General features: G+C 40.1%; 1 protein-coding gene across 1 annotated transcript; it reads left to right on the forward strand.

The window, feature by feature from the left end:
- The first annotated feature begins 10,261 nt into the window (after window positions 1–10,261).
- LOC140746500 (putative glucosylceramidase 4) lies at window positions 10,262–18,992 on the forward strand. The gene is made up of 8 exons (XM_073078655.1): window positions 10,262–10,437; window positions 10,935–11,058; window positions 11,708–11,824; window positions 12,502–12,649; window positions 13,130–13,209; window positions 17,086–17,324; window positions 17,799–17,882; window positions 18,842–18,992. Exons 1-8 carry the CDS (start codon window positions 10,277–10,279, stop codon window positions 18,990–18,992), a joined length of 1,104 nt encoding a protein of 367 aa, XP_072934756.1. The 5' UTR covers window positions 10,262–10,276.
- Window positions 18,993–20,439: the final 1,447 nt, after the last annotated feature.

Here is a 20,439-nt window from a genome sequence, read left to right on the forward strand (position 1 = left end):
TTATAGCAGCCACCCTTATCTGGAGGCACGGCAGTGCCTCCGCCAAGTCGAGCCAAAGCCAAAAATAGCGGCACGGCCGTAGCATTCTTTTCTCGAAGCAATTCGGCCCATTTTTGACCCCCTGTAACTTCGTTGCATATGAAGCTAGAAGCCTGAATTTTCAGGAGCCAAGCAAGCATTGTATAGACACGGTGTATTACCAATTTCATTCAATTTGAACCAGTAGTTTAAGAATTACAAGTAGTCAAAGTTCGTAATTTTGTCACTCACTGACTGACCGATCATCAAAATGTTAAGGCACTTCTAGCAGACATAGAAGGTTAAGATTGAAAATACAATGAGTGTTTAGTATATAACTCACGGAAAAACTATAATATTTTGCAATTTCTGTCCGGTTATCTAGATACACCAACTACATAAAATAACTTTGTATCCTATATAAGTATATAGGATTACAAAGTTATATTTGCAGTTAATGAATCTGTGTTCCTGTCCGCGAAATGTACGAGTAGTAGGGGAGCCCATGATGCTAAATGGGTAGAAACTCGAGCGTCGTTTGGACCTATACGATTGTATAGATTACACTTTAGTGAGTGAAGAAAAGTTTGTATGATATTCTTCGATTCACGGTGGGAATAGCTTCTAGAGGATTCGAAAGATGTAAAAAAATGAGTCAGACGGACATACTCAAGGTGAAGCAGAAATATAATAATATAATCTGCTGGTTTGCAGCCATACGAGAGGTAAAAATGGAGAAAAAAATTACACCAGTGCATTAGATTTTCAAAAGGGGATATTAAGTTACCCCAGATGAGTCGCCCATTCGAAAGACTGACGATTCGATTCGAAAGACTGTCAGTGACTCTTCGAAAATGCAAAAAAACATCGTTATCTTGACACACTCGAGGGCGTAAGATTATTATACAGGAAATTCCAGCTGATGTTTTACTTCTCATAACCCTTCGTCTGACGATTTAGTGGACGATGTAGTGGTTACCCGTTTTCTAGCATTATTTCCTTTATATTAAAAAAAAATACCGCGCTCAAGTATGTCCAGGTAACGATTTTTTTGCAACCTTATTACTCCCTAACGCCATCCTCAAATCGTCAGATTGTTATAAATTTATTGTTTTCAGCATGTAATTAAGCTACTATAGATTTCACGATATTTTCCCCGTGCGAACCCCCCAAATGAATGATTTAAGATACTCTATAGGATGTAAGGTATCTCCCATATCTTAATCTGCCGCGTTCGAGTCACTCTCGAAATCCCCTCTTGGGCTCCCCTACTATTATTGGCGACGTCAATTGTTTTTATTCTCGAGACAAAAGAAGTTTTCAATTCCAACTTCAATTTAACTTCAATACAAATAATGGGTGAAGTGCGAATCGAACTCGTACACTGAGGGTTCCGTACCAAAAAAACATGTGTTTTTTATATTTACTAATTGATATTATAGCAGCCATAGAATGCATTGTGAAAATATCAACTGTAACATCTATTACGGTTCAATAGATAAAAAAAAACGATAAAGTGAAAAACGCCAAAAAATAGCAGGTCCTTATATGTTTGTCCCTGTAGTTCCTGGACTAAAATAGGGCTACGATATCCCCTGCCTGTCGTAAGAGGCGACTAAAAGGGGGCTTCCGGAGTTGGGCGTGGCAAGAGTGGGAGCTCGAACCGTCCTATAAGTGTCCCCGGGAAGGACGGCGGTATGTGTGGTCGCATACTGTCGTGAACACCGGATAGTTTGGGAGGAGCGAAACCTGCTCCCCCAGGGCAGAGCTCGATCGGGGCATCGCGCTTGGAGGACTTCGGTTGCGTTTCGTCGGAGATCCCGGAGTTCTCTTACAAACATTGAGGACGGCCACTTGGGGGTTTAAGTGCGGTAAAAGTCCCACATAACCCCGCGTCACTTTCACGTCATCGGGTTTTTTTGAAGATTTCCTCCTCATAAAGAAAAAAAAAACTATCCTTTATTTGAAAGTTTTTCTTTTTATTTTTAGTACTTGTTGTTAAAGTGGCCATCATTATACATATTCCGTAAAAAAATTAAGTTTCTATCTATTAAGGTTCCAGAAATAGAGTTCTATGTCAGACAGACAAACGGACAGCTTAGTAATAGGTTCCGCTTTTACCCTTTAGGTACGGAACCCTAAAAAGTAATATAATATCAAAAACATTCCGATTTTTTGACAAATGTCATGAGAATAAAACTATATGTTGCGGCTAATGTGCCTAATCAGTTAAAACGCAGATTAGCTTGCCCATTACGTAAAGTACAAAACGAAGATTGTATCAATTTTCACCCCTTGACGTCGTTTCGTGCATGCCATGATGCGTCGTCGTGTCATGAATTTACGACAAACATTGCATATTTTCAAGAAACAATATCGCTTTGCGGCATGATGTCGCTATGTATCACGATACGTCGTTATGTCGTAAAAAGGCATATGTTTTAGCCCTAAGAACAAGTCTGAAAAGATGTTTCGAATTTTACTACATAGTTAATCTGCATATTATTATCTTCTAGCTAATCTTGAGACTAACTAGTTAATGTGTATGCTAACGTATTCTGCAATCTAACGGTAACATACACAACATACAATAACTGTCGTGAGGTAAAGCAACTGTCACAGTATTATAAAATAATAATAAGTTTGTTTCCAAGGAAACAAATGTTTAGGCAAATTTCGGCCTTGTTGCGCTTAAATAAATGTCTGTATGAAAATAAGCTTACATATAAAATTTTACAAAGTTCACAATGTAAAATCCTTAATAACTTTTAAACGGATTACCCTAATTACACAATTCCTTTTGCCCTATCCGTTTTAGACCTAAACCTACCAAATGGCATTAAAGACAAACCAATATCTACACAAACAAAAAATCATGTTTTCAACTTACGTAATATTTGAAAAAAAAACACCCTCTATATTATTCCACTACCCCATAGTGTTGCTTATAAGGATCAAATTCTGGAAAGTGATGATAAATGACAAAGTAAAGGAAAAGCCTCATTTTTAAGAAAATTCAAATTTTTTCATATTAAATTGGCAGTTAAGTTTCCGCCATTCATTAATTTAAACATTTTTCATATTAACAATTTTTTGGCCTTATGTTTTAATTCATTCGAAAGCGGACGTTTTGTTCTCCAAGAATTTATATTTTTATGTTCGACTTAGTTAAGGTTATTTTAGGACCATTATAATAGATTTGTAACTTGCTATGCATTTGTAACTTGCTATGCGTATGCGGAGTTTACATACAGATGTAAAGTTGACAATTTGCGAGAATGACTTTTTCGAGCCAAATCCGAGTGTTTACTTAACAAAGAGATATTGAAAATCACATTCAACGTTATTACGAAGTTGTAAACAAAAAATAAGAATTTACTAATTAATCAGTTATTTATTTTTATTAAAAAATAAATCCTCGGCGGGAACTTAGTTGCCAACCTATTACTTTCTCATACTAAGCCGTAAGTCATGGCCATAACATCGAAGAATTAGTTGATTAACCAACAAATTCTTCAATGTTATGACTTATGTATAGTCCTAAAGAATTATACATGTCATATGTTATGTATAATCCTTAAGGATTAGTATGCCACGGTATGAAAAATATGTATTTTCTTCAAAATTTTCCTTTTACTTTAATTTGTCACATAACATTACTTTCCAGAATCTTATCCTTATAAGCGACACTATCATATAGTGGAATAATATAGAGGGTGTATTTTTTTAAAACTGAACTCGTTCGATTCCCGACTAAGGAAAAAGATATTTTAAAAAACTAATGATGCAGTTATAGTTTTTATCAAAATCGGCCTCGTAATCCCTTTCAGCACTTTTTGCTAATCTTCATAGTTTCGGATTTGGCCCTCAAGGCCTATTTGAAAAATTCAGCCTGTATAAGATATTGTTCGGTGAAAAATATGGTCTAGCTGAAAATATGTATTATTAATATACTTTGCAAATAATAGTTTTAAAAATAACTACAGGTTGAATGCAGAAGACAAATACAGACTAATAATTTAAGTATAATTACGTTATTGGTGAGTAAACTTACTGAAAAAGGATTTACTGTTAATTTCCTGAAAAACGGTTGCACTATTAGTAACTCTATGGATAATATCATCGCAACTGGCCATAACGTACATGGTATACATAAATTTAAACAATTTGTCAAATCACCGATATGTAATTTGACAATGTCAAATAAATATTGGCATAGAAGACTAGCCCGTACTAATCCGGAATATATGCGAATTTTAAAGAATATTGTGACTCGTCTTGATGATGTGAATTGTGAACATTACGGCGGATATGTCGACTAGTAAGAAACCATTTCCGAAACTCTGAACGGGAGCGAACGATGTACTGGAGATCGTACATACATACATTATGTGGTACCATGGAAGCTACTTCATTCAACGGTTCAAGGTACATGTTATTATTTATCGACGATTATACTCGAATGACACATGTTAATTTTCTCAAACATAAGAGTGAGACTTTACGAAATTAAAAAAAATATAAAGTTCGCGTTGAAAAGGCAACTAGCAAGTCGAACAAGTGTATGAGATCAGATGTGTGGAACGAAGTTTTGTAATAGAGCTTACGATATTTTTTTGTCAACAAATGAAATTCTACATCAGAAGGCGATATATAGTATATACCACCAAACAGAATGGTATGGTTGAAAGAGCTAACAGAACTATTATCGCAAAAGCGAGAAGTCTATTATAAATTGAAGCGAATTTGAGCAAGAGCGTTAAATACTGTGATTTATATCAAAAACCAGAGTCCGACGAAGGCAGTGAAAGACTGCGTGCCACTAGAAAAATGGTCTGGGAAACGAGTAGATGTTATCCATTTATGCTTATTTGGATGTGCAGCGTATACTCTTATACCAAACAGAAAAGACGAAAATTGGATGCAAAGTCAAAACCAATGATTTTTGTCGGATATTCATAAGAATATATCGATTATTTAATACGAAGACACGTGAAATCACAATCAGTCGAGGTGTTAAGTTTTTAGACGATGTTTTTCCTGAGGATAACGGGAGTAATTCCAGTTGTCAAAATATTAACTTTTTCGATTTAATTTATTGTCATGTTCGAATGAAAGTGATGATGAATGAAAAGAGTGCATGATGCTGGTGTTACAGGTGATATAGGTGTACGTGTGCCTGTCCCTGTAGTTCCGGGACCAGAATAGGGCTACGGTATCCCCTGCCTGTCGTAAGAGGCGACTAAAAGGGGCTTTCGGGGTTACGGGCGGCAAGAGTGGGAGCTCGAACCACCCGGCTAGCGACCCCGGGAAGGACGACGGTATGTGTGGTCGCATTCCGTCGTATACACCAGACGGTGTGGTGACACAAAGTCACCTGGGCGGAGCCCGACGGGGCAGTGCGCTGAGAGGACTCCGGTCGCGTTCCTTTGGAGATCCCGGAGTCCTCTACGCAGCGCCGAGGACGGCCACCGGGGGGGTTTTAGTGCGGTAAAAGTCCCACATAACCCCGTGTCGCTCCCACGGCACCGGGTACCTTTTGAAGGTTTCCCCCTCGAAAAGAAAAAAAAAAAAAAAAAAAAAAAAAAAAAAAAAAGGTGTACGTGTGCCTGCGGTTACAGATACAAGTGATGTAAGTAATGTGACTAATGCTATGACGGATGTAAGCGAGTCTGAAGTAATGGAACGTGAATCTGTTGATATAAGTAATGATAGTAATAGGCGTTATCATGTTAGAGAGACGAAATAAACTGAATTTTACAACTTTTTAACATGTGATTTAATTTCAGAGTGTGGTCCTGTAACGGCCTGAGTGTAGGCCTAATCGTAATTTGTGCTAAAATAAAATCAAACTTGAATTCTTGTTGGACCGCCGCGTGATAGCATGCTTATAGATGACTGAGTGATTATTTGAGACCAAAAACAATGTATTTTAAAATTATTGCAAGCCTTTGGTATGTCCGTTTGTAAGTCCGTATCAACTTCAATGGAGGTTGATTTGAAATAAACAAAAGGTAACTCAGATAGTAACAGTAGTCTACTGTGTCAGAGTTAAGTGGGGAGATTCGACTATTTAGCCAGTTCCACGAAAGAGTTATGTTTGGTAGTATTTATGTAGAGTTTTGTTATAGGTGGGTAATATAGATAAAGGGGGCGTATTGTAAGAACCTTTTTAATATAAATTGTAATCTATATTACTGGTTGTGTATAAAATGATATTGTTCGGTGACTCAAGATTAAAATAGAAATGAATACAAACGTGGTCTAACGGAACATATGTTTCATTAATATACTCTTCAAATAATAATTCTTATAATAACTACAAATATTACCTACAAAAAAGAACGCTCATTCTCGTAAGACAGTGAGAGGGCTTTAAAAAAATCTGTTGTTGATATTCAAGTAATAGAAGGTCCCGGAAAGGAAAAAAAGTAGGCATACCTACAAAAAGGAATGAGATGCCATCAAAAACACTGCTTGTAAAAAAATCCAAGCCTCGCCATTCAGCTCTTCCACCGTAAAAAGTCGTGAGATCCATGGAATCCAAGTCTTAAGGTATTATCTCACTATCTAACCTAAAAACATCTCATGGGACCATATCAATATTAAAAATATTTTATGTTTTAAATAAATAGATTGGACTTGGCAATCGTAGTAATGTTACTCGTGGGCTGCGATATGATGCGATTAAAACACAATGTGAACTGATTGTGGTATCACCGCTTCCAGCGGCACCACCGCTAGATCAATTTTTGCGTCTTAAGCGCTGCTATGTTCTAGTTTCAAGAGTGCGGTAAGGAAGATATACATTTCCGAGGCGTTCCAGCTTAGTCTGCTTCCTCTATATAATAAAAAAAAACAATGTATCTCACAAGTATATGTATATTAAATTAGTTTGTTTAGTACGATTGCCAAATCCAATCTATTTATTTAAAACATAAAATATTTTTAATATTGATATGGTCCCATGAGATGTTTTTAGGTTAGATAGTGAGATAATACCTTAAGACTTGGATTCCATGGATCTCACGACTTTTTACGGTGGAAGAGCTGAATGGCGAGGCTTGGATTTTTTTACAAGCAGTGTTTTTGATGGCATATATACTGTATAAAAATTCAAGTGTCTATCTATTACGGTTTAAGAGATTGAGTCCTGTGACTGACGTGTAGATAGGATAGGATGGAGGCTTAGTAATAAAGTTCCGTTTTTACCCTATGGGTACAGAACCCTAAAAAGTAAGGTTTAATACTATTTTCATTTTTCAGAGCTTCTGGAAGCACCGTGTGTTTCTCGCTACATGCAACCGAATCGCTCAGTTGTGTGTGTGTGTAACTCCACATACTGCGACACTATCACACGACAACAACCCTCTGTGGGATCCTATATTGGCTATACATCGTCTAACGTGAGTTTTTGACAATTTTATCGATAACCACAAAAAAGCAGTGAAAGTCTAGTAGTTGAAAGGCGGTTACTCAATCAAGGGGTCCGAGGTTCAAATTCCATGCACACCTCTGATTTTACTAAGTTATGTGCGTATTATAATTATTTGTCATTATTTAATGGTAAAAGAAAACGTCGAGGAGAATACTTGCACACCACAGATCGTAAGGAAAAAGATAATATGTTCACAAATGTATGAAGTCTGACAGTTTGTACTTGGCCAGAACGGCTATGGCCTAATCCTTCTCGTCCTGAGAGGAGACCCGTGCCCAGCAATGGGTTGATGATGATGGTGTTGAATGTCTACACCAGTGTTTTTCTGTATAACCGCACTGCAGACTTTAAAACAAAACTGAAATACATCATATTTCAATAAATGAAAATTTTAAAATCATATTATTTTCAGGCGGGGTTAAGGTTTCGCAAGAGTTATGGGCAATTTGAGGATGGATACCAAACTAGTAAGTAACAAGAAACCTGTTATTTCGGTTTTACAGAAATTTCCGAATAAAAATCGATGCTGTATACACTAATGATGTGCCGAGTCGGCCATTTTTGGTATTCGAGTACTTTAGTACTCATATAAAAAAGAATCGAGTCAGTACTCGAGTCCAAAGTATTCACAAAGTACTCGAGTACTTTGCACAACATACAGTCCAATAGCACGGTAGAACAAAAAAAAAAACGCCACTACACAACATTAAACAAGTTTTTACTTGTACGAGTAGTAGTTGTAGTGTACGAGTATCGTCAGTATTGGAGTATTACTGGTACTCGAGTATCAATATTGGTACTCGAGTATGCGAGTTTATGTAAGTACTCGAGTACTGACTCGAGTCGACCTGACTCGGCACATCTCTATATACACCGCTCTTTTAAAACGGCAATGTAGGCAGTGCAGGCGCTGATGTACCTATTTTGCTGCTATTCTACCTAAAGTCGATCACATATATGTTGCCCCTCGTAAGGATGAAAATGGTCGCCATATATCGATACCTTAATTCGCAAATTAGCCAACTCCACTTTTTATCAAAATGTTTTTTTTTTTATTTATTTTGATTTCGTTCAACGCCATTTAAGTACTATCAAGTTGGCTGATTTACGAATTAAAGTATCGATATGTAAGTCTACCAGCGCGCACCCTCTTTCACCAAAATATACTGAGAGCTGCTTCCCGCTAGAAATAGGTGTGGCAGAGGTATATACCAGTAACATCGTACTGGTTCTACTATCTTTCAAGCTTTTTTATAACTCCTTAAGTGAAACTGTTTTTATAATATAGTAGTAGCATATGAGCATGCAGGCTACTGCCACCCATGGCACATTGTAATAAACGCTAGATAAGATTAGATTCGCGCCGCTACTCCTGAGGATAAAACTGAAACGCTTCGGAAAATTGTCTCCCGCCACCCTGCAAACCTGAACACATCGGGCTTAAAACTGCTGTTATAAGACAGAAATAATTGTGGCGGTGGTGCCGCCGGAGTCGAAATACAGGACCACCAACTTCAACTTAGTAGGTACATACCTCTTTGTATATATTTTGTTGTTGTACATATGTCTATAATATTTTTATTACAGTTGGTGAAACCCTTTACGTTTTGAACCCAATGAAACTGCACCAGGCGATCATAGGGTTCGGTGGCGCAGTGACCGACTCCGCTAGCTTCATGTGGAAGACTCTTTCCCCAGGAGCTCAAGAGCAACTCATACAGTAAGGCTTTATTGCTTCAAATAAATTGTTCACTCATACATACATAGACCCAGAATATATCTACATTTGGAAAATAGATTTTAGAAGTTGGTACACCACGTATGTTTCGATATGTATGATTGATGGATGGTGGTATGGACTGATCATCTATCTATCACTCTTTGGTAAACTTTGATTGAAAAAAAAAAACCTTCTGTGTGACTTTAAATGTAATTCAAAAATCGTTTTCTTCGGTCAAATTGCTACGAAAAACAGCAATAAATGTTACTTTTTTGCGTCTAGAACCTACTTCAGCAACCAGGGCTCTGAATACAACGTGATACGGACACCGGTGGGCGGCTGCGACTTCTCCCTCCGACTGTACGCGTACAACGAGTTGCCTGAGAACGATTCCACGCTCTCCAACTATACACTATCTGAAGAAGACTATACACTTAAGGTAATTAGTAAAGTGCGAGTGGTTATTTTTTTTGTATTTTTTATCACAGCAGCCATGTAAATAAATGCATTGTGAAAATCTGAACTGTCTGTCTATTACGGTCCAATAGATAATAATGAAAAACGCCGACAAATATCGCTTTCTTGTACCATACAAGAACCATACCATACATACTACCATTTATTTATAATATATTTTATTTAGTATTTGTCGTATAACGCTCACCGTTACACGTACAATGTACATACTTTGTAAAAATTTCAAGTGTTTATCAAGAGATAGTACCGTGTGGCGAATGGACAGACGTTCAGACGGACACTCAGACAGACGATGGAAGATTATTAATAAGGTTCCGTTTTTAACGTTTGGGCACGGAACCCTAAAAATGACCCAATTTTAATATGTACCTTAAGAATAATTTTATTTTCAACAAAATAAAAGTCCAAAATAATGACGTCAGGATCCACATACAACAACTCATGAATACAAAATGTACTATTTTTAATTAAGCAGAGATAGTAGTAGTAGCAGGGTAGTAGTTCATTTCAATTTTCAATTTTTAACCCCACTCATAAAAACATCCTATGTTCTTCTTCGATGTTCAAATTATCTCCATAACGCTCTATATTCAGAAGTTGATTGAATTCAAGTTGTGTGTCAGATGCCGATGATATTTGCAAGTCAAAAGGTGGCTATGGAGAAAATCATGGTGTTTGCGACGACCTGGTCTCCACCACCGTGGATGAAGAGCAACAATGCCTTCAGCGGGCATAGTCGGCTGCTGAAGACGTATTACCAAACATATGCGGACTATCATTGCTTGTAAGTGATTTTACTAGAAAGGGCTCTTTATTTTGATCAATAAATTGGATTCTTTGTTTTTTAAGCCCGTTTCATTTCTTTTTAATTTTGTTTATAATTGCGTTTCTATGGAAAGTGCTAGCTTACTCATATGTAACCATCGTAGGCAACCATCGTAGTACTCAGTAGCAACGCATATGCTAGATTCTAGATAGTTTTATATACAGTTGGTTACAATTATCCATGGACCAACTAGGCCACTTAGTATCACGTGTACATTGCATGCTCGTCTTCTAATCCAATCTTTAAAAAAACTTTGGCATCTTCCCGTCAACTCGTCAAGAGATGGCACACGAGTAATCTCACGTTATCGAAGTTTTCTCAACATCTCGGATACAAGCTTTGAACTGAACTGCCGGAGCACGGTCGTTTCCCGGGCATGATCACCTAGCCCGGCAAGATCTCCCCTGAGTTGCTGAGTTAATAAATATAAGGGAGTTATTTTTTTAATTCATCAGATTTGCGGAGAAGTATAAGGAACAAGGCATCGACATCTGGGGGTTCACGACGACAAACGAACCTTTGGATGGAGTGTTCGATATAGCGAGATTCCAAACTCTTGGCTTTAATGCTAGTGGAATGGTATGGTTTTTCCTTTCTCGACACAGATTACACGTTAATGATAAGCAATATTTTTAATTTTTGCCTTCCAAAGATCGAAGATGAAGATGTCTATCTAAGTACTATTGCCGATTATGGTCTACCGTCGCCACCTGTCAGTTACTGCCGTCACCGATCAAATACGAGTACGACCGTTAATCGACTATGGTCATTAATGACAAGCGGCGAAAATTGACAATCGTTACCTTATGTCGCGGCCTGTCGCCAGCGAACGTCGAAGGTTGACGACATGAACGATCGCTCGTGCGTTCGAATGACCATTTAGGATGTGTATTTTTAATTTTTTTTATGAGACGAACTTAGTCTATCTGATGGCAAGTGACTACTACCCAGATAATATATCATCCCTATCTGAAGTTAAACACAGATACGCCGCTACAATGCCTCGGAAAAGTATGTCTCCCTTACCACACCCTTCAAACAAGAACACTGCAGCGCTGAACACTGCTCTCACTAGGCACAAATAGGTGTGGCGTTGGCTCCGCCGGTGTTGAACCTCAGGGTTCTACCATCTTCAAAATAATAATAATTTATCCCAACTTTCAAGCTTAGGAAGTTATACTTTCGGTCTAAAATCAAAACATAAGCTATTATTGTTTTTTTATTTCAGGGCGAATATATACAAAACCATTTGGGCCCCACATTGAGGTATAATTGTTCAGTCAAGAACCTCGGTATAATGGCGGTGGACGATCAGAGAGTTGCCATTCCCCTCTTCTTTAACGCGGTAAATAAAAAAAAATGTAATAATAATAATACATCTTTATTTCATAAAATAACATCATAATTTAGTACACAATGTTATTAGGTGTAGGGTAACATTATAGTAAGATTGGACATTACATTTATCTTCAGTTGCCTAAACTGGGCGAGAACCTGTCATATAGGCAACTGAACTCTCCCGATGTGAATCTAGCATACTATAACTATTTACGTTAGTTTGGCTAAGTAACTCTATGTACAAAGTTACAGAAACAGTATTTTCAAGTTATTCGTACTGCCACTTATAATCCTAACGGACTAGCTAGTTTTGACATTGGTGATTCACGTTTTCGCGATTGCTTTGACTCTGCATCATATTTTTTCGACTTATAAATATACAAAACCCTTAGGGCGCCTTTCTACCAGATAAGTACGAGGTACTTAGGTAAGCTATGGATAAGGCAAATCCAATAGGATTCCTAGATTTTCATTGCTTACCTTAGCTTAGCTCTCCTATCTAAGCTACCTTTTGTATATGGAGGGATGCGACTGATGATTGTAGCTACAGATACAAGCTAGGGATCGTGACCTTGCAAATCTTTGGTGGAAAGGCACCCAAACCCCTCTTCGCCTTACGGTCAATTGCTAGAGCCTAGGAGGGGTAACCTACGAATCGATACTACTAAAATAAATGTGTTGTAGTTAAATGAGAACTTCCCTGGGTCAATGGAGTACATCAACGGCATCGCGGTACACTGGTACACGGATACGTTCACACCCGCCTCTCTGCTGTCGGATGTTACCCGAGATTACCCGGACAAGTTCCTGATGAGCACTGAGGCTTGTGCAGGTACTCTAGCTTTCTTAGCTCTACCTCTCTCTTGCTCTGTCGCTTTGTCTCTAGGAGCAATAAATGTTGAGTAGATAGACCGGCATAGATAGAAGGCAAGAGACCCGAGGAGCGGAGCCTGACGGAGCGGAGCCTGACGGATCGGATCGGATAGAGATCGGAACTGCATGACAATGTCTTTGATAACGCTTTGCATTGTGCAACCGACTGTCACAAATGATGGGAGCTCGTACAAAAAAGACCCACCTCAGGGTGGGTCATTATGATACTCAGCTGTGAACGAACGACCGAAAGAGGAGAGGGATTTGATTACTTTCAACGATGATGATTTCATACATATGATGATAGAACTAATATAGTTTGATAGGGGAGTTACCACTGCCACACATATTTAAAGCGTAAAGCAGTTCTGTTGTTTCGGTAATCTTTATCAGGAGGCACGGCAGTGCCTCCGCCATTTATTTTTCACTTTGTTTCCAGGTTACAGAATGAGTGACTTTCCTAAAGTGGACTTGGGGTCTTGGGACAGAGCCAACGATTACGTGACAGATATTATACAAGTAAATATCCATCTTCCTCTATTTACAGTAATAGAATAAAACTATTTCTTGAACCAATTTACAACTTTTATTATTACCGCGCAAAAACAACTCAAACGTCAACAGCATTCTTTTTATTTTTTATGCTAACTCATATAATCGTACCAGCCAGTGATTATATAAAGGGCATTTATTATTATAAAAATAACACATCATGAAAATAACACAAAATAATTAAAATAATACTATAATTAAATAATTCGAATATATTTCTAACAATACAGTCATCCATCCATCCATCCATCCATCAGCCTTTTGAGGTCCACTGCTGGACATAGGCCTCCCCTAATTGGCGCCACTCCAACCGGTCCCGTGCCCTTTGAATCCAGCGGTTTCCCGCCGTCTTCTTCAGGTCGTCCGTCCACCTGGTCGGGGGGCGCCCTAAACTCCTTTTGCCTACGCGTGGTCGCCACTCGAGGACCTTTCTTCCCCATCGGTTATCGGTCCTTCGAGCGATGTGGCCGGCCCATTGCCACTTCAGCTTGCTAATTTTGAGAGCTATGTCGGTAAGCTTAGTTCGTCTACGGATTTCATCATTGCGAATCATGTCTCGTAGCGAAATACCAAGCATAGCTCACTCCATAGCACGCTGAGCGACTCTGAGCTTTCGAACAAGGCCTACAGTAAAGGACCACGTTTCGGCGCCGTAGGTCATCACTGGCAACACACATTGCTCGAACAGTTTCGACTTCAGGCACTGAGGAATTTTGGACGAGAAGATGCTCCGTAATTTTCCGAACGCAGCCCAGCCGAGTTGGATTCTTCGAGTGACCTCCCTCTCCAAGTTGGACTTACCCATCCGGATCGTTTGTCCCAGGTAATTGTACTCGTCGACAACTTCGAGAGGAGTGCCATCAACAACTACCGGTACGGGTGTGACATGGACATTGGACATGATTTTCGTCTTGTCCATGTTCATCTTAAGACCCACCCGTTGTGAGGCACTGTTGAGGTCTCCTAGCATTTTGCTGAGGTCCCTCTGCGAATCTGCCAAGATGACTATATCATCGGCAAATCGAAGGTGTGTGATGTGTTCACCATTGATGTTAACGCCAAGACCTTTCCACTCCATCAGCTTGAACACATCTTCCAACGCAGCGGTGAACAGCTTCGGCGATACGACGTCGCCTTGTCTGACTCCCCGCTGCAATTGGATAGGGTTCGTCCTCTGGTCGTGTACTCGGACTGACATGGTGGCGGCTTTGTATACACACTTCAACACCTCGATGTATTGTACCTATAGTCGATCTGGCATCGCTGAAGGGACTCCAGCACCGCCCAGGTCTCGATAGAATCGAAGGCTTTCTCATAGTCCACATAGGCAACACATAGCGGCAGATTATACTCGTCGGTCTTCTGTATAATCTGCCGGAGCGTGTGTATGTGGTCCATGGTGCTGTAGCCTTTCCGGAATCCGGCTTGTTCGGGAGGCTGAAATTCGTCAAGCCTGCGTGCAATACGGTTAGTGAGGACCCTCGAAAAGAGCTTATAAACATGGCTCAGAAGCGCAATGGGCCTGTAGTTCTTCAGTAGGGTTTTATCGCCCTTTTTGAAGAAAAGTACCACTACGCTTCTGCTCCACGCTTCCGGGGTAGTTCCGCTATTGATCACGGAATCAAACAACTTTTGGAGCGCCACTAGTACGGGTTTCCCGCCAGCTTTTAGCAGCTCTGTTGTGATTCCGTCATCTCCCGGTGCCTTGTTGGTTTTAAGCTGTTTGAGAGCCCCTCTAATCTCGTACAGGCTGACCTCCGGGAGGTCCTCGGTGTAGTGTCGGGTCAGCTTGGCACGTTTGTCGTTCACCGTCTTACGGGCTGGAACTCGTGCGGAAGTATACAGCTGTCCGTAGTAATTCTCGATTTCTCTCAGGACTTCGGGCTTAGACGAAACTATGGTGCCCGACTCGGTCTTCAACCTCGTCAACAGACTCTGCCCAATGCACAGATCTCCTGCGAACACTTTCGAGCCTCGGTTTCGCTCAATAGCGTCTTTTACGCGATTAGCGTTATGAGAACGCCAATCGCGTCGCCTACTTTGGGAGATCTGTTTATTAAGCAGCCTGTATTTCGACATTGAGGTTGAAGACTGCACACATAGTTCTCGTCTCTCCCGCATAAGACCGAGAGTATGCTCTGAGAGAACTCGAGACTTACCACCGGAGGGGGCCTTGAAGTACTTAGACCCTACCTCGTGGACAGTTGCTACAACCTGGGTGTTAATATCGTCCACGGAAACGCAAGAATCGAGGCACGCGAAACGGTTTCGTAACTCAATCTGAAAGTCTTCAGAGCCCTGGATCTGGACAGGTGTTGGGCGGAGTGTAGACTTCATCAGGCGTGACCGTTCGAGCTTAACGTTGATATTTAATGTGCCTCTTACCATCCGGTCATCACTTCCGGTTTTCACCCTGTTGATCACAGAGACATCATTAAATATGTGCCGTTTGTCTGCCAAAATGAAGTCTATCTCGTTCTTAACGGTACCATCGGGACTTATCCAAGTCCACTTTCGCTGTGCCTTCTTCTTGTAGAAGGAGTTCATCATAAAGAAGTCTTCCCTCTCCAAGAAGTTGGCAAGCAAGTGGCCTCGATGGTTTCGTTGTCCAACTCCAACCTTCAGTTCGTCACCATTCCGCGCTCCCAGTCTCGCGTTAAAATCCCCCAAAACAACGGTAAAATGGGTTTTTGAGGTATGTATGGCTCTACTTATGTCCTCATACATAACCTCAACCTCATCGTCTGGGTGTGTCGACGTCGGCGCATATACCTGTATGACCTTCAGCGAATACCGTTTAGATACTCTGAGTATAAGGTACGCTACCCTTGCCGACACACTGTCGACCGTTACCAAGTTGTTAACGAGGGATTTGTGGACGAGGAACCCGACACCTCCTTGAGACAGGTGTTCGCCCTCCCGGTGATAGAACAAGTTACCGGATTTAAGGATTACCGTGTCCTCCCCCTGTCTTCGGACTTCTGATAATCCCAAAACACTCCAGTTTAACTTGTCTATCTCTTCTTCTAGCTCCTGTATCTTCTCGTCGGTCCTCAGTGTCCTGGTATTGTATGTTGCCAGGTGCAGAAGTCGTCGTGTGTGGTAGCCGACTCTCTTCCGGGGATTCTTAGCACCCCCTGCCCCGCCGTTACCTTGGCCGCTACCATAGCCCGGAATAGCGGGGCCGCCGGGGACTGGGGGCCGTGGTTTTTCTGCACCTTTCATGAGGGGGTTTTGCCATAGTCACCGCGCCTGGCATGCGTGTTGGTGACCGCAGTGGGTGTTATTTATTTTACACAGAAAGATGCTGCTGCCCATCTCCTGGTATTGTCCCTTAGTCGACTCTTACGACATCCACGGGAAGAGAGGGAGTGGTGCTATTCGAGGCCGGCACCACACGGCACACAGTACTTTACAAATATAGTACTTTAATGGAAACATTAATTTACATTTCTTATTATGTTCTTGGTTAACTATTCTTATTATTACTTTTAAGAGTTTGCTAATTACTTGAACTTAAGATGTTTTATCATCCTGCCAATGTTCTCCTCAACTGTACTCGCTTGGTCTACTTCTGATCACGATCAGATCTCAGGTTAAGGATAGTCCAGCCCAAGTGGACGTATTCGTTCAGACTATTACAAAACTATATTCAAGAGGTATACGATCTTTCAGTTTAATATAAAGTGATATTACATGGCCAATTTATAAACCGTGTTGGTTAAAAAAATATATACGCGACAAATAGATAACCTCTCTTCCTTTGGGAAGTTGATTAAAAATTAAAAAATAAATCTGACTCTTCAACGATTAATCATTTTAATTCCTTACTTCAAATTGCAGAACTTACGAAACAAAGCAAGCGGGTGGGTAGACTGGAACCTGTGTTTGGACTTCGAAGGTGGTCCCAACTGGTCCAAGAACTACGTGGACGCGGCCATCATAGTGGATCCGTTGGCTGACGAGTTCTATAAGCAACCCACCTTCTACGCGCTGGCTCACTTCTCCAAGTTCCTGCCACCTGGATCCCGTCGCATCAGTGTGATCGAAGCCTCAACTGAGATGAACTCGAACTATTTCTTGTAAGTTTATATAAGGTTGAAGTAGCAAAAGCATGCAAACGACTTGATAGTGAATGATTTCTGTTGTCCATGGATCACCGATTTTTTATGGAACACATATGACCTAAGATAGGAATAACTAATTCAATTTCGAGTTGATTACAGATGTCCATGAGCGGCAGGAACTTACCATCTGCTGGGCTGCATGCTTGTCTGCTACTCCTATTTTATAAAAAAATGTGTCTTATAGGAAGCTTATCTATGTGTGACCACCTCTGAGGTGGTCGCCTCATATATAGAACAGCCAGTATCCACACCCTTCCACGGCAACGCAAGAGCTGCTTCGCGCTAGATGGAGATTTTGTAACTCCGTGGTCCAACCACACTGATTCTCTTATGATTTAACTGTAGAAGCTTTTTGGAAGATAAATAACAAAAAGTCATCTTCTGAATGTAACAGAACATGTTGATGATGAATGATAACATCTGTTACAGTGACTCCGAAGATGCGGAACCAAATTACGACTACGTGGCTTTTCTCACACCGAGGAACACCATCGTCGTCATTCTTCATAACAAGTAAGAGATAGTGATCACTTTAATTTCTTTTTTAACAATAAAAATAAAGTATTTTGTTCGAATTATTACAGAACTAACATGACATCATAATAACCCTTGCATTTTTAATTTATTTTAAACAAACTAACACAAGCACAACTTGAAAAGTACAGCACATATTAACACAGTGAAGGATAATTTTGCCGCCAGGAGACTTTTAAAATTTTGCCATCCGTATCGATTTTCAATTCGATACTCTAGTTTTGGGCTCTTCATACGATCACGAGCCAATACAATTCACTATTCGTTGATGCCCGTTATATAAAGCAATAAAAAGATCATCAAGATAAAATCGCCGCCCTTAAATCTGCCGCCCTAGGCTCCAGCCTACTCGGTCCTTTGGTCAATGCTTCACTGACAACCAAATTTCTTTCATCGCAATATCGCTATCAATGTAAATTAAGTCTACGGTGGTCAACATTGTAGTATGTGATGGGTGGTACATATTTTTGTATTTGCCAGAATATAAAAATCCACACATCTTAAATGCCCTTATCATAAAACAGTACCGTTACCAGTACCCTTACCAGGAGTTTTTTACGTTTTGACAAATATGACTGTTTTGGTATTTGTTTACGTATTTCTCCATACAAATTCCAATCAGCGCTCCTAGCGGATTGTGTCAGAACTTGGAAATAATATGGGCCAATACGTAAACAAATACCAAAACAGTCATATTTGTCAAAACATAAAAACTCATGGTAAGGGTACAGGAGTCTTTACGTTTCGACAAATATGACTGTTTTGGTAATTGTTTACGTATTTGCCCATACAAATTGGAATCAGCGCCCCTAGCGGATTATGTCAGAACTAGGAAATCGTATGGACCAATACGTAAACAAATACCAAAACACAGGGTACAGTTGAGTAACGATGTTTAATAATCAGTCACTATATATTAATAAAATTTACATTTTTAGGGGTGACTACAAAACGGTGACCATCCAGCTAGGCGACCAGCACATCGTCACCACTCTGGAGCCCGAATCTGTCAGCACCATAGAATTCCAATACGACGCCAGCATGATCTATAGAGACATGCCAGGATATGTAGAGCAAGCTCGCTCGTAGGGTATGAGTAATTATGAGTTTTTATGCCAAAGCCAAAAGGGTGGTAAGGGAAGCATACGGTTACGGTTTGTGACCGACCTCGGGTAGGAATGTAAACTTACTCGTATTTAAAGTTCACATCATCAACCCATTACTATAACACTGCTGGGCACGGCTCTCCTCTCAGAATGAGAAGGATTAGGTCATAGTCCACCGCGCTGGCCAATTGCGAATTGGTAGAGTTCACATAACTTTGAATTTTTTTTTTTAAGATTTTTCACGTATGCAGGTTTCCTCACGATGTTTTTCTTCGCCGTTTTAGCAAGTGATAATTAATTTCTAATACGCACATAACATTGAAAAATCAGAGGTGCGTGCCTGGGATTTGAACTGCGGACCACTCGATAAAGAGGCCGAGTTTCTTAACCACAAAGCTATCATTTTTCGCTGATTACAGGTGTTCATACGCGGCAGTAGCTACTTATCAGGCTCGTCTACTTCCAATTATAAAATTATATTAAGCCTGGTGGAAAATTATAATCAATTTCTAATCTTAAGGGTTTAGTAAAAATTAATGTAAGCTTATATTAAAATAACTTTTTGGAAACCAAATGTTTTGGAACATGTCTTCTCAAGATGGATGCAAAGACGGCTCTTTTAATTTCATATTTTTTTTTAATAAATAAAAACTATTTTGCTTTGTTACGCCAACTAGCGCCATCTCTTAGAACATCAGAGTATCGAATGATAATGGCACGATAATGAACTTTAATTTTATTGGACGACAACGGCACGGCAACGGCAACGACATCGGGGTCAAAAGGTACCCGATGACGTGAGAGCGAGCGGATTTAGTGCGGTAAGAGGCCCCTCCTACTAATTCCCCCCTGCGGTCGTCCTTGGCGCTGCGCCACACCGATTGGTGTCCATGACGGTATGCGATCATACATACACTTCACGTCCTTCCCGGGGTCTCTGGTCGGGCGGTTCGAGCTCCCACTCTTACCGAACTCAACGCCGGAAGCCCCCTTTTAGTCGCCTATTACGACTAGCAGGGGATGCCGTAGCCCTATTCCGGTCCCGGAACTACCCACCGGTCCTATGTGGCCATTATAAATTGTACTGAACGCTCTCTTACTATCCCGGCACCACTCTAGGGTGCTGGTTCCGACTATTGTCAATGGCAAAGCGGCAGTGACGTGGTGGCATCATAAAATATGTATTGTGTTCAAATTTAAGCTTCCATGTGTGAGGATATTAATTGACATACACTTCGTTCTTCAGTTAGTTAATAAATTAATTGAATTTCACTTGATAAAGAAATATATTAATTAATTAATTAAGAGTCTCAAGTTTACCAAGTGATGTCGTGTCGTTATCGAGCATAAATAAAAAACATATAGTTTAACAAACTAAAAAACACGCTTTTATGATAAAATCAACTAAAAAGCAAAAAATAATCTTCAAT

Source organism: Epargyreus clarus, unplaced genomic scaffold (assembly GCF_041222505.1).
Source record: "Epargyreus clarus isolate Ecla_fem2 unplaced genomic scaffold, WU_Ecla_fem_2.2 ptg000012l, whole genome shotgun sequence".
Taxonomy (NCBI): domain Eukaryota; kingdom Metazoa; phylum Arthropoda; class Insecta; order Lepidoptera; family Hesperiidae; genus Epargyreus; species Epargyreus clarus.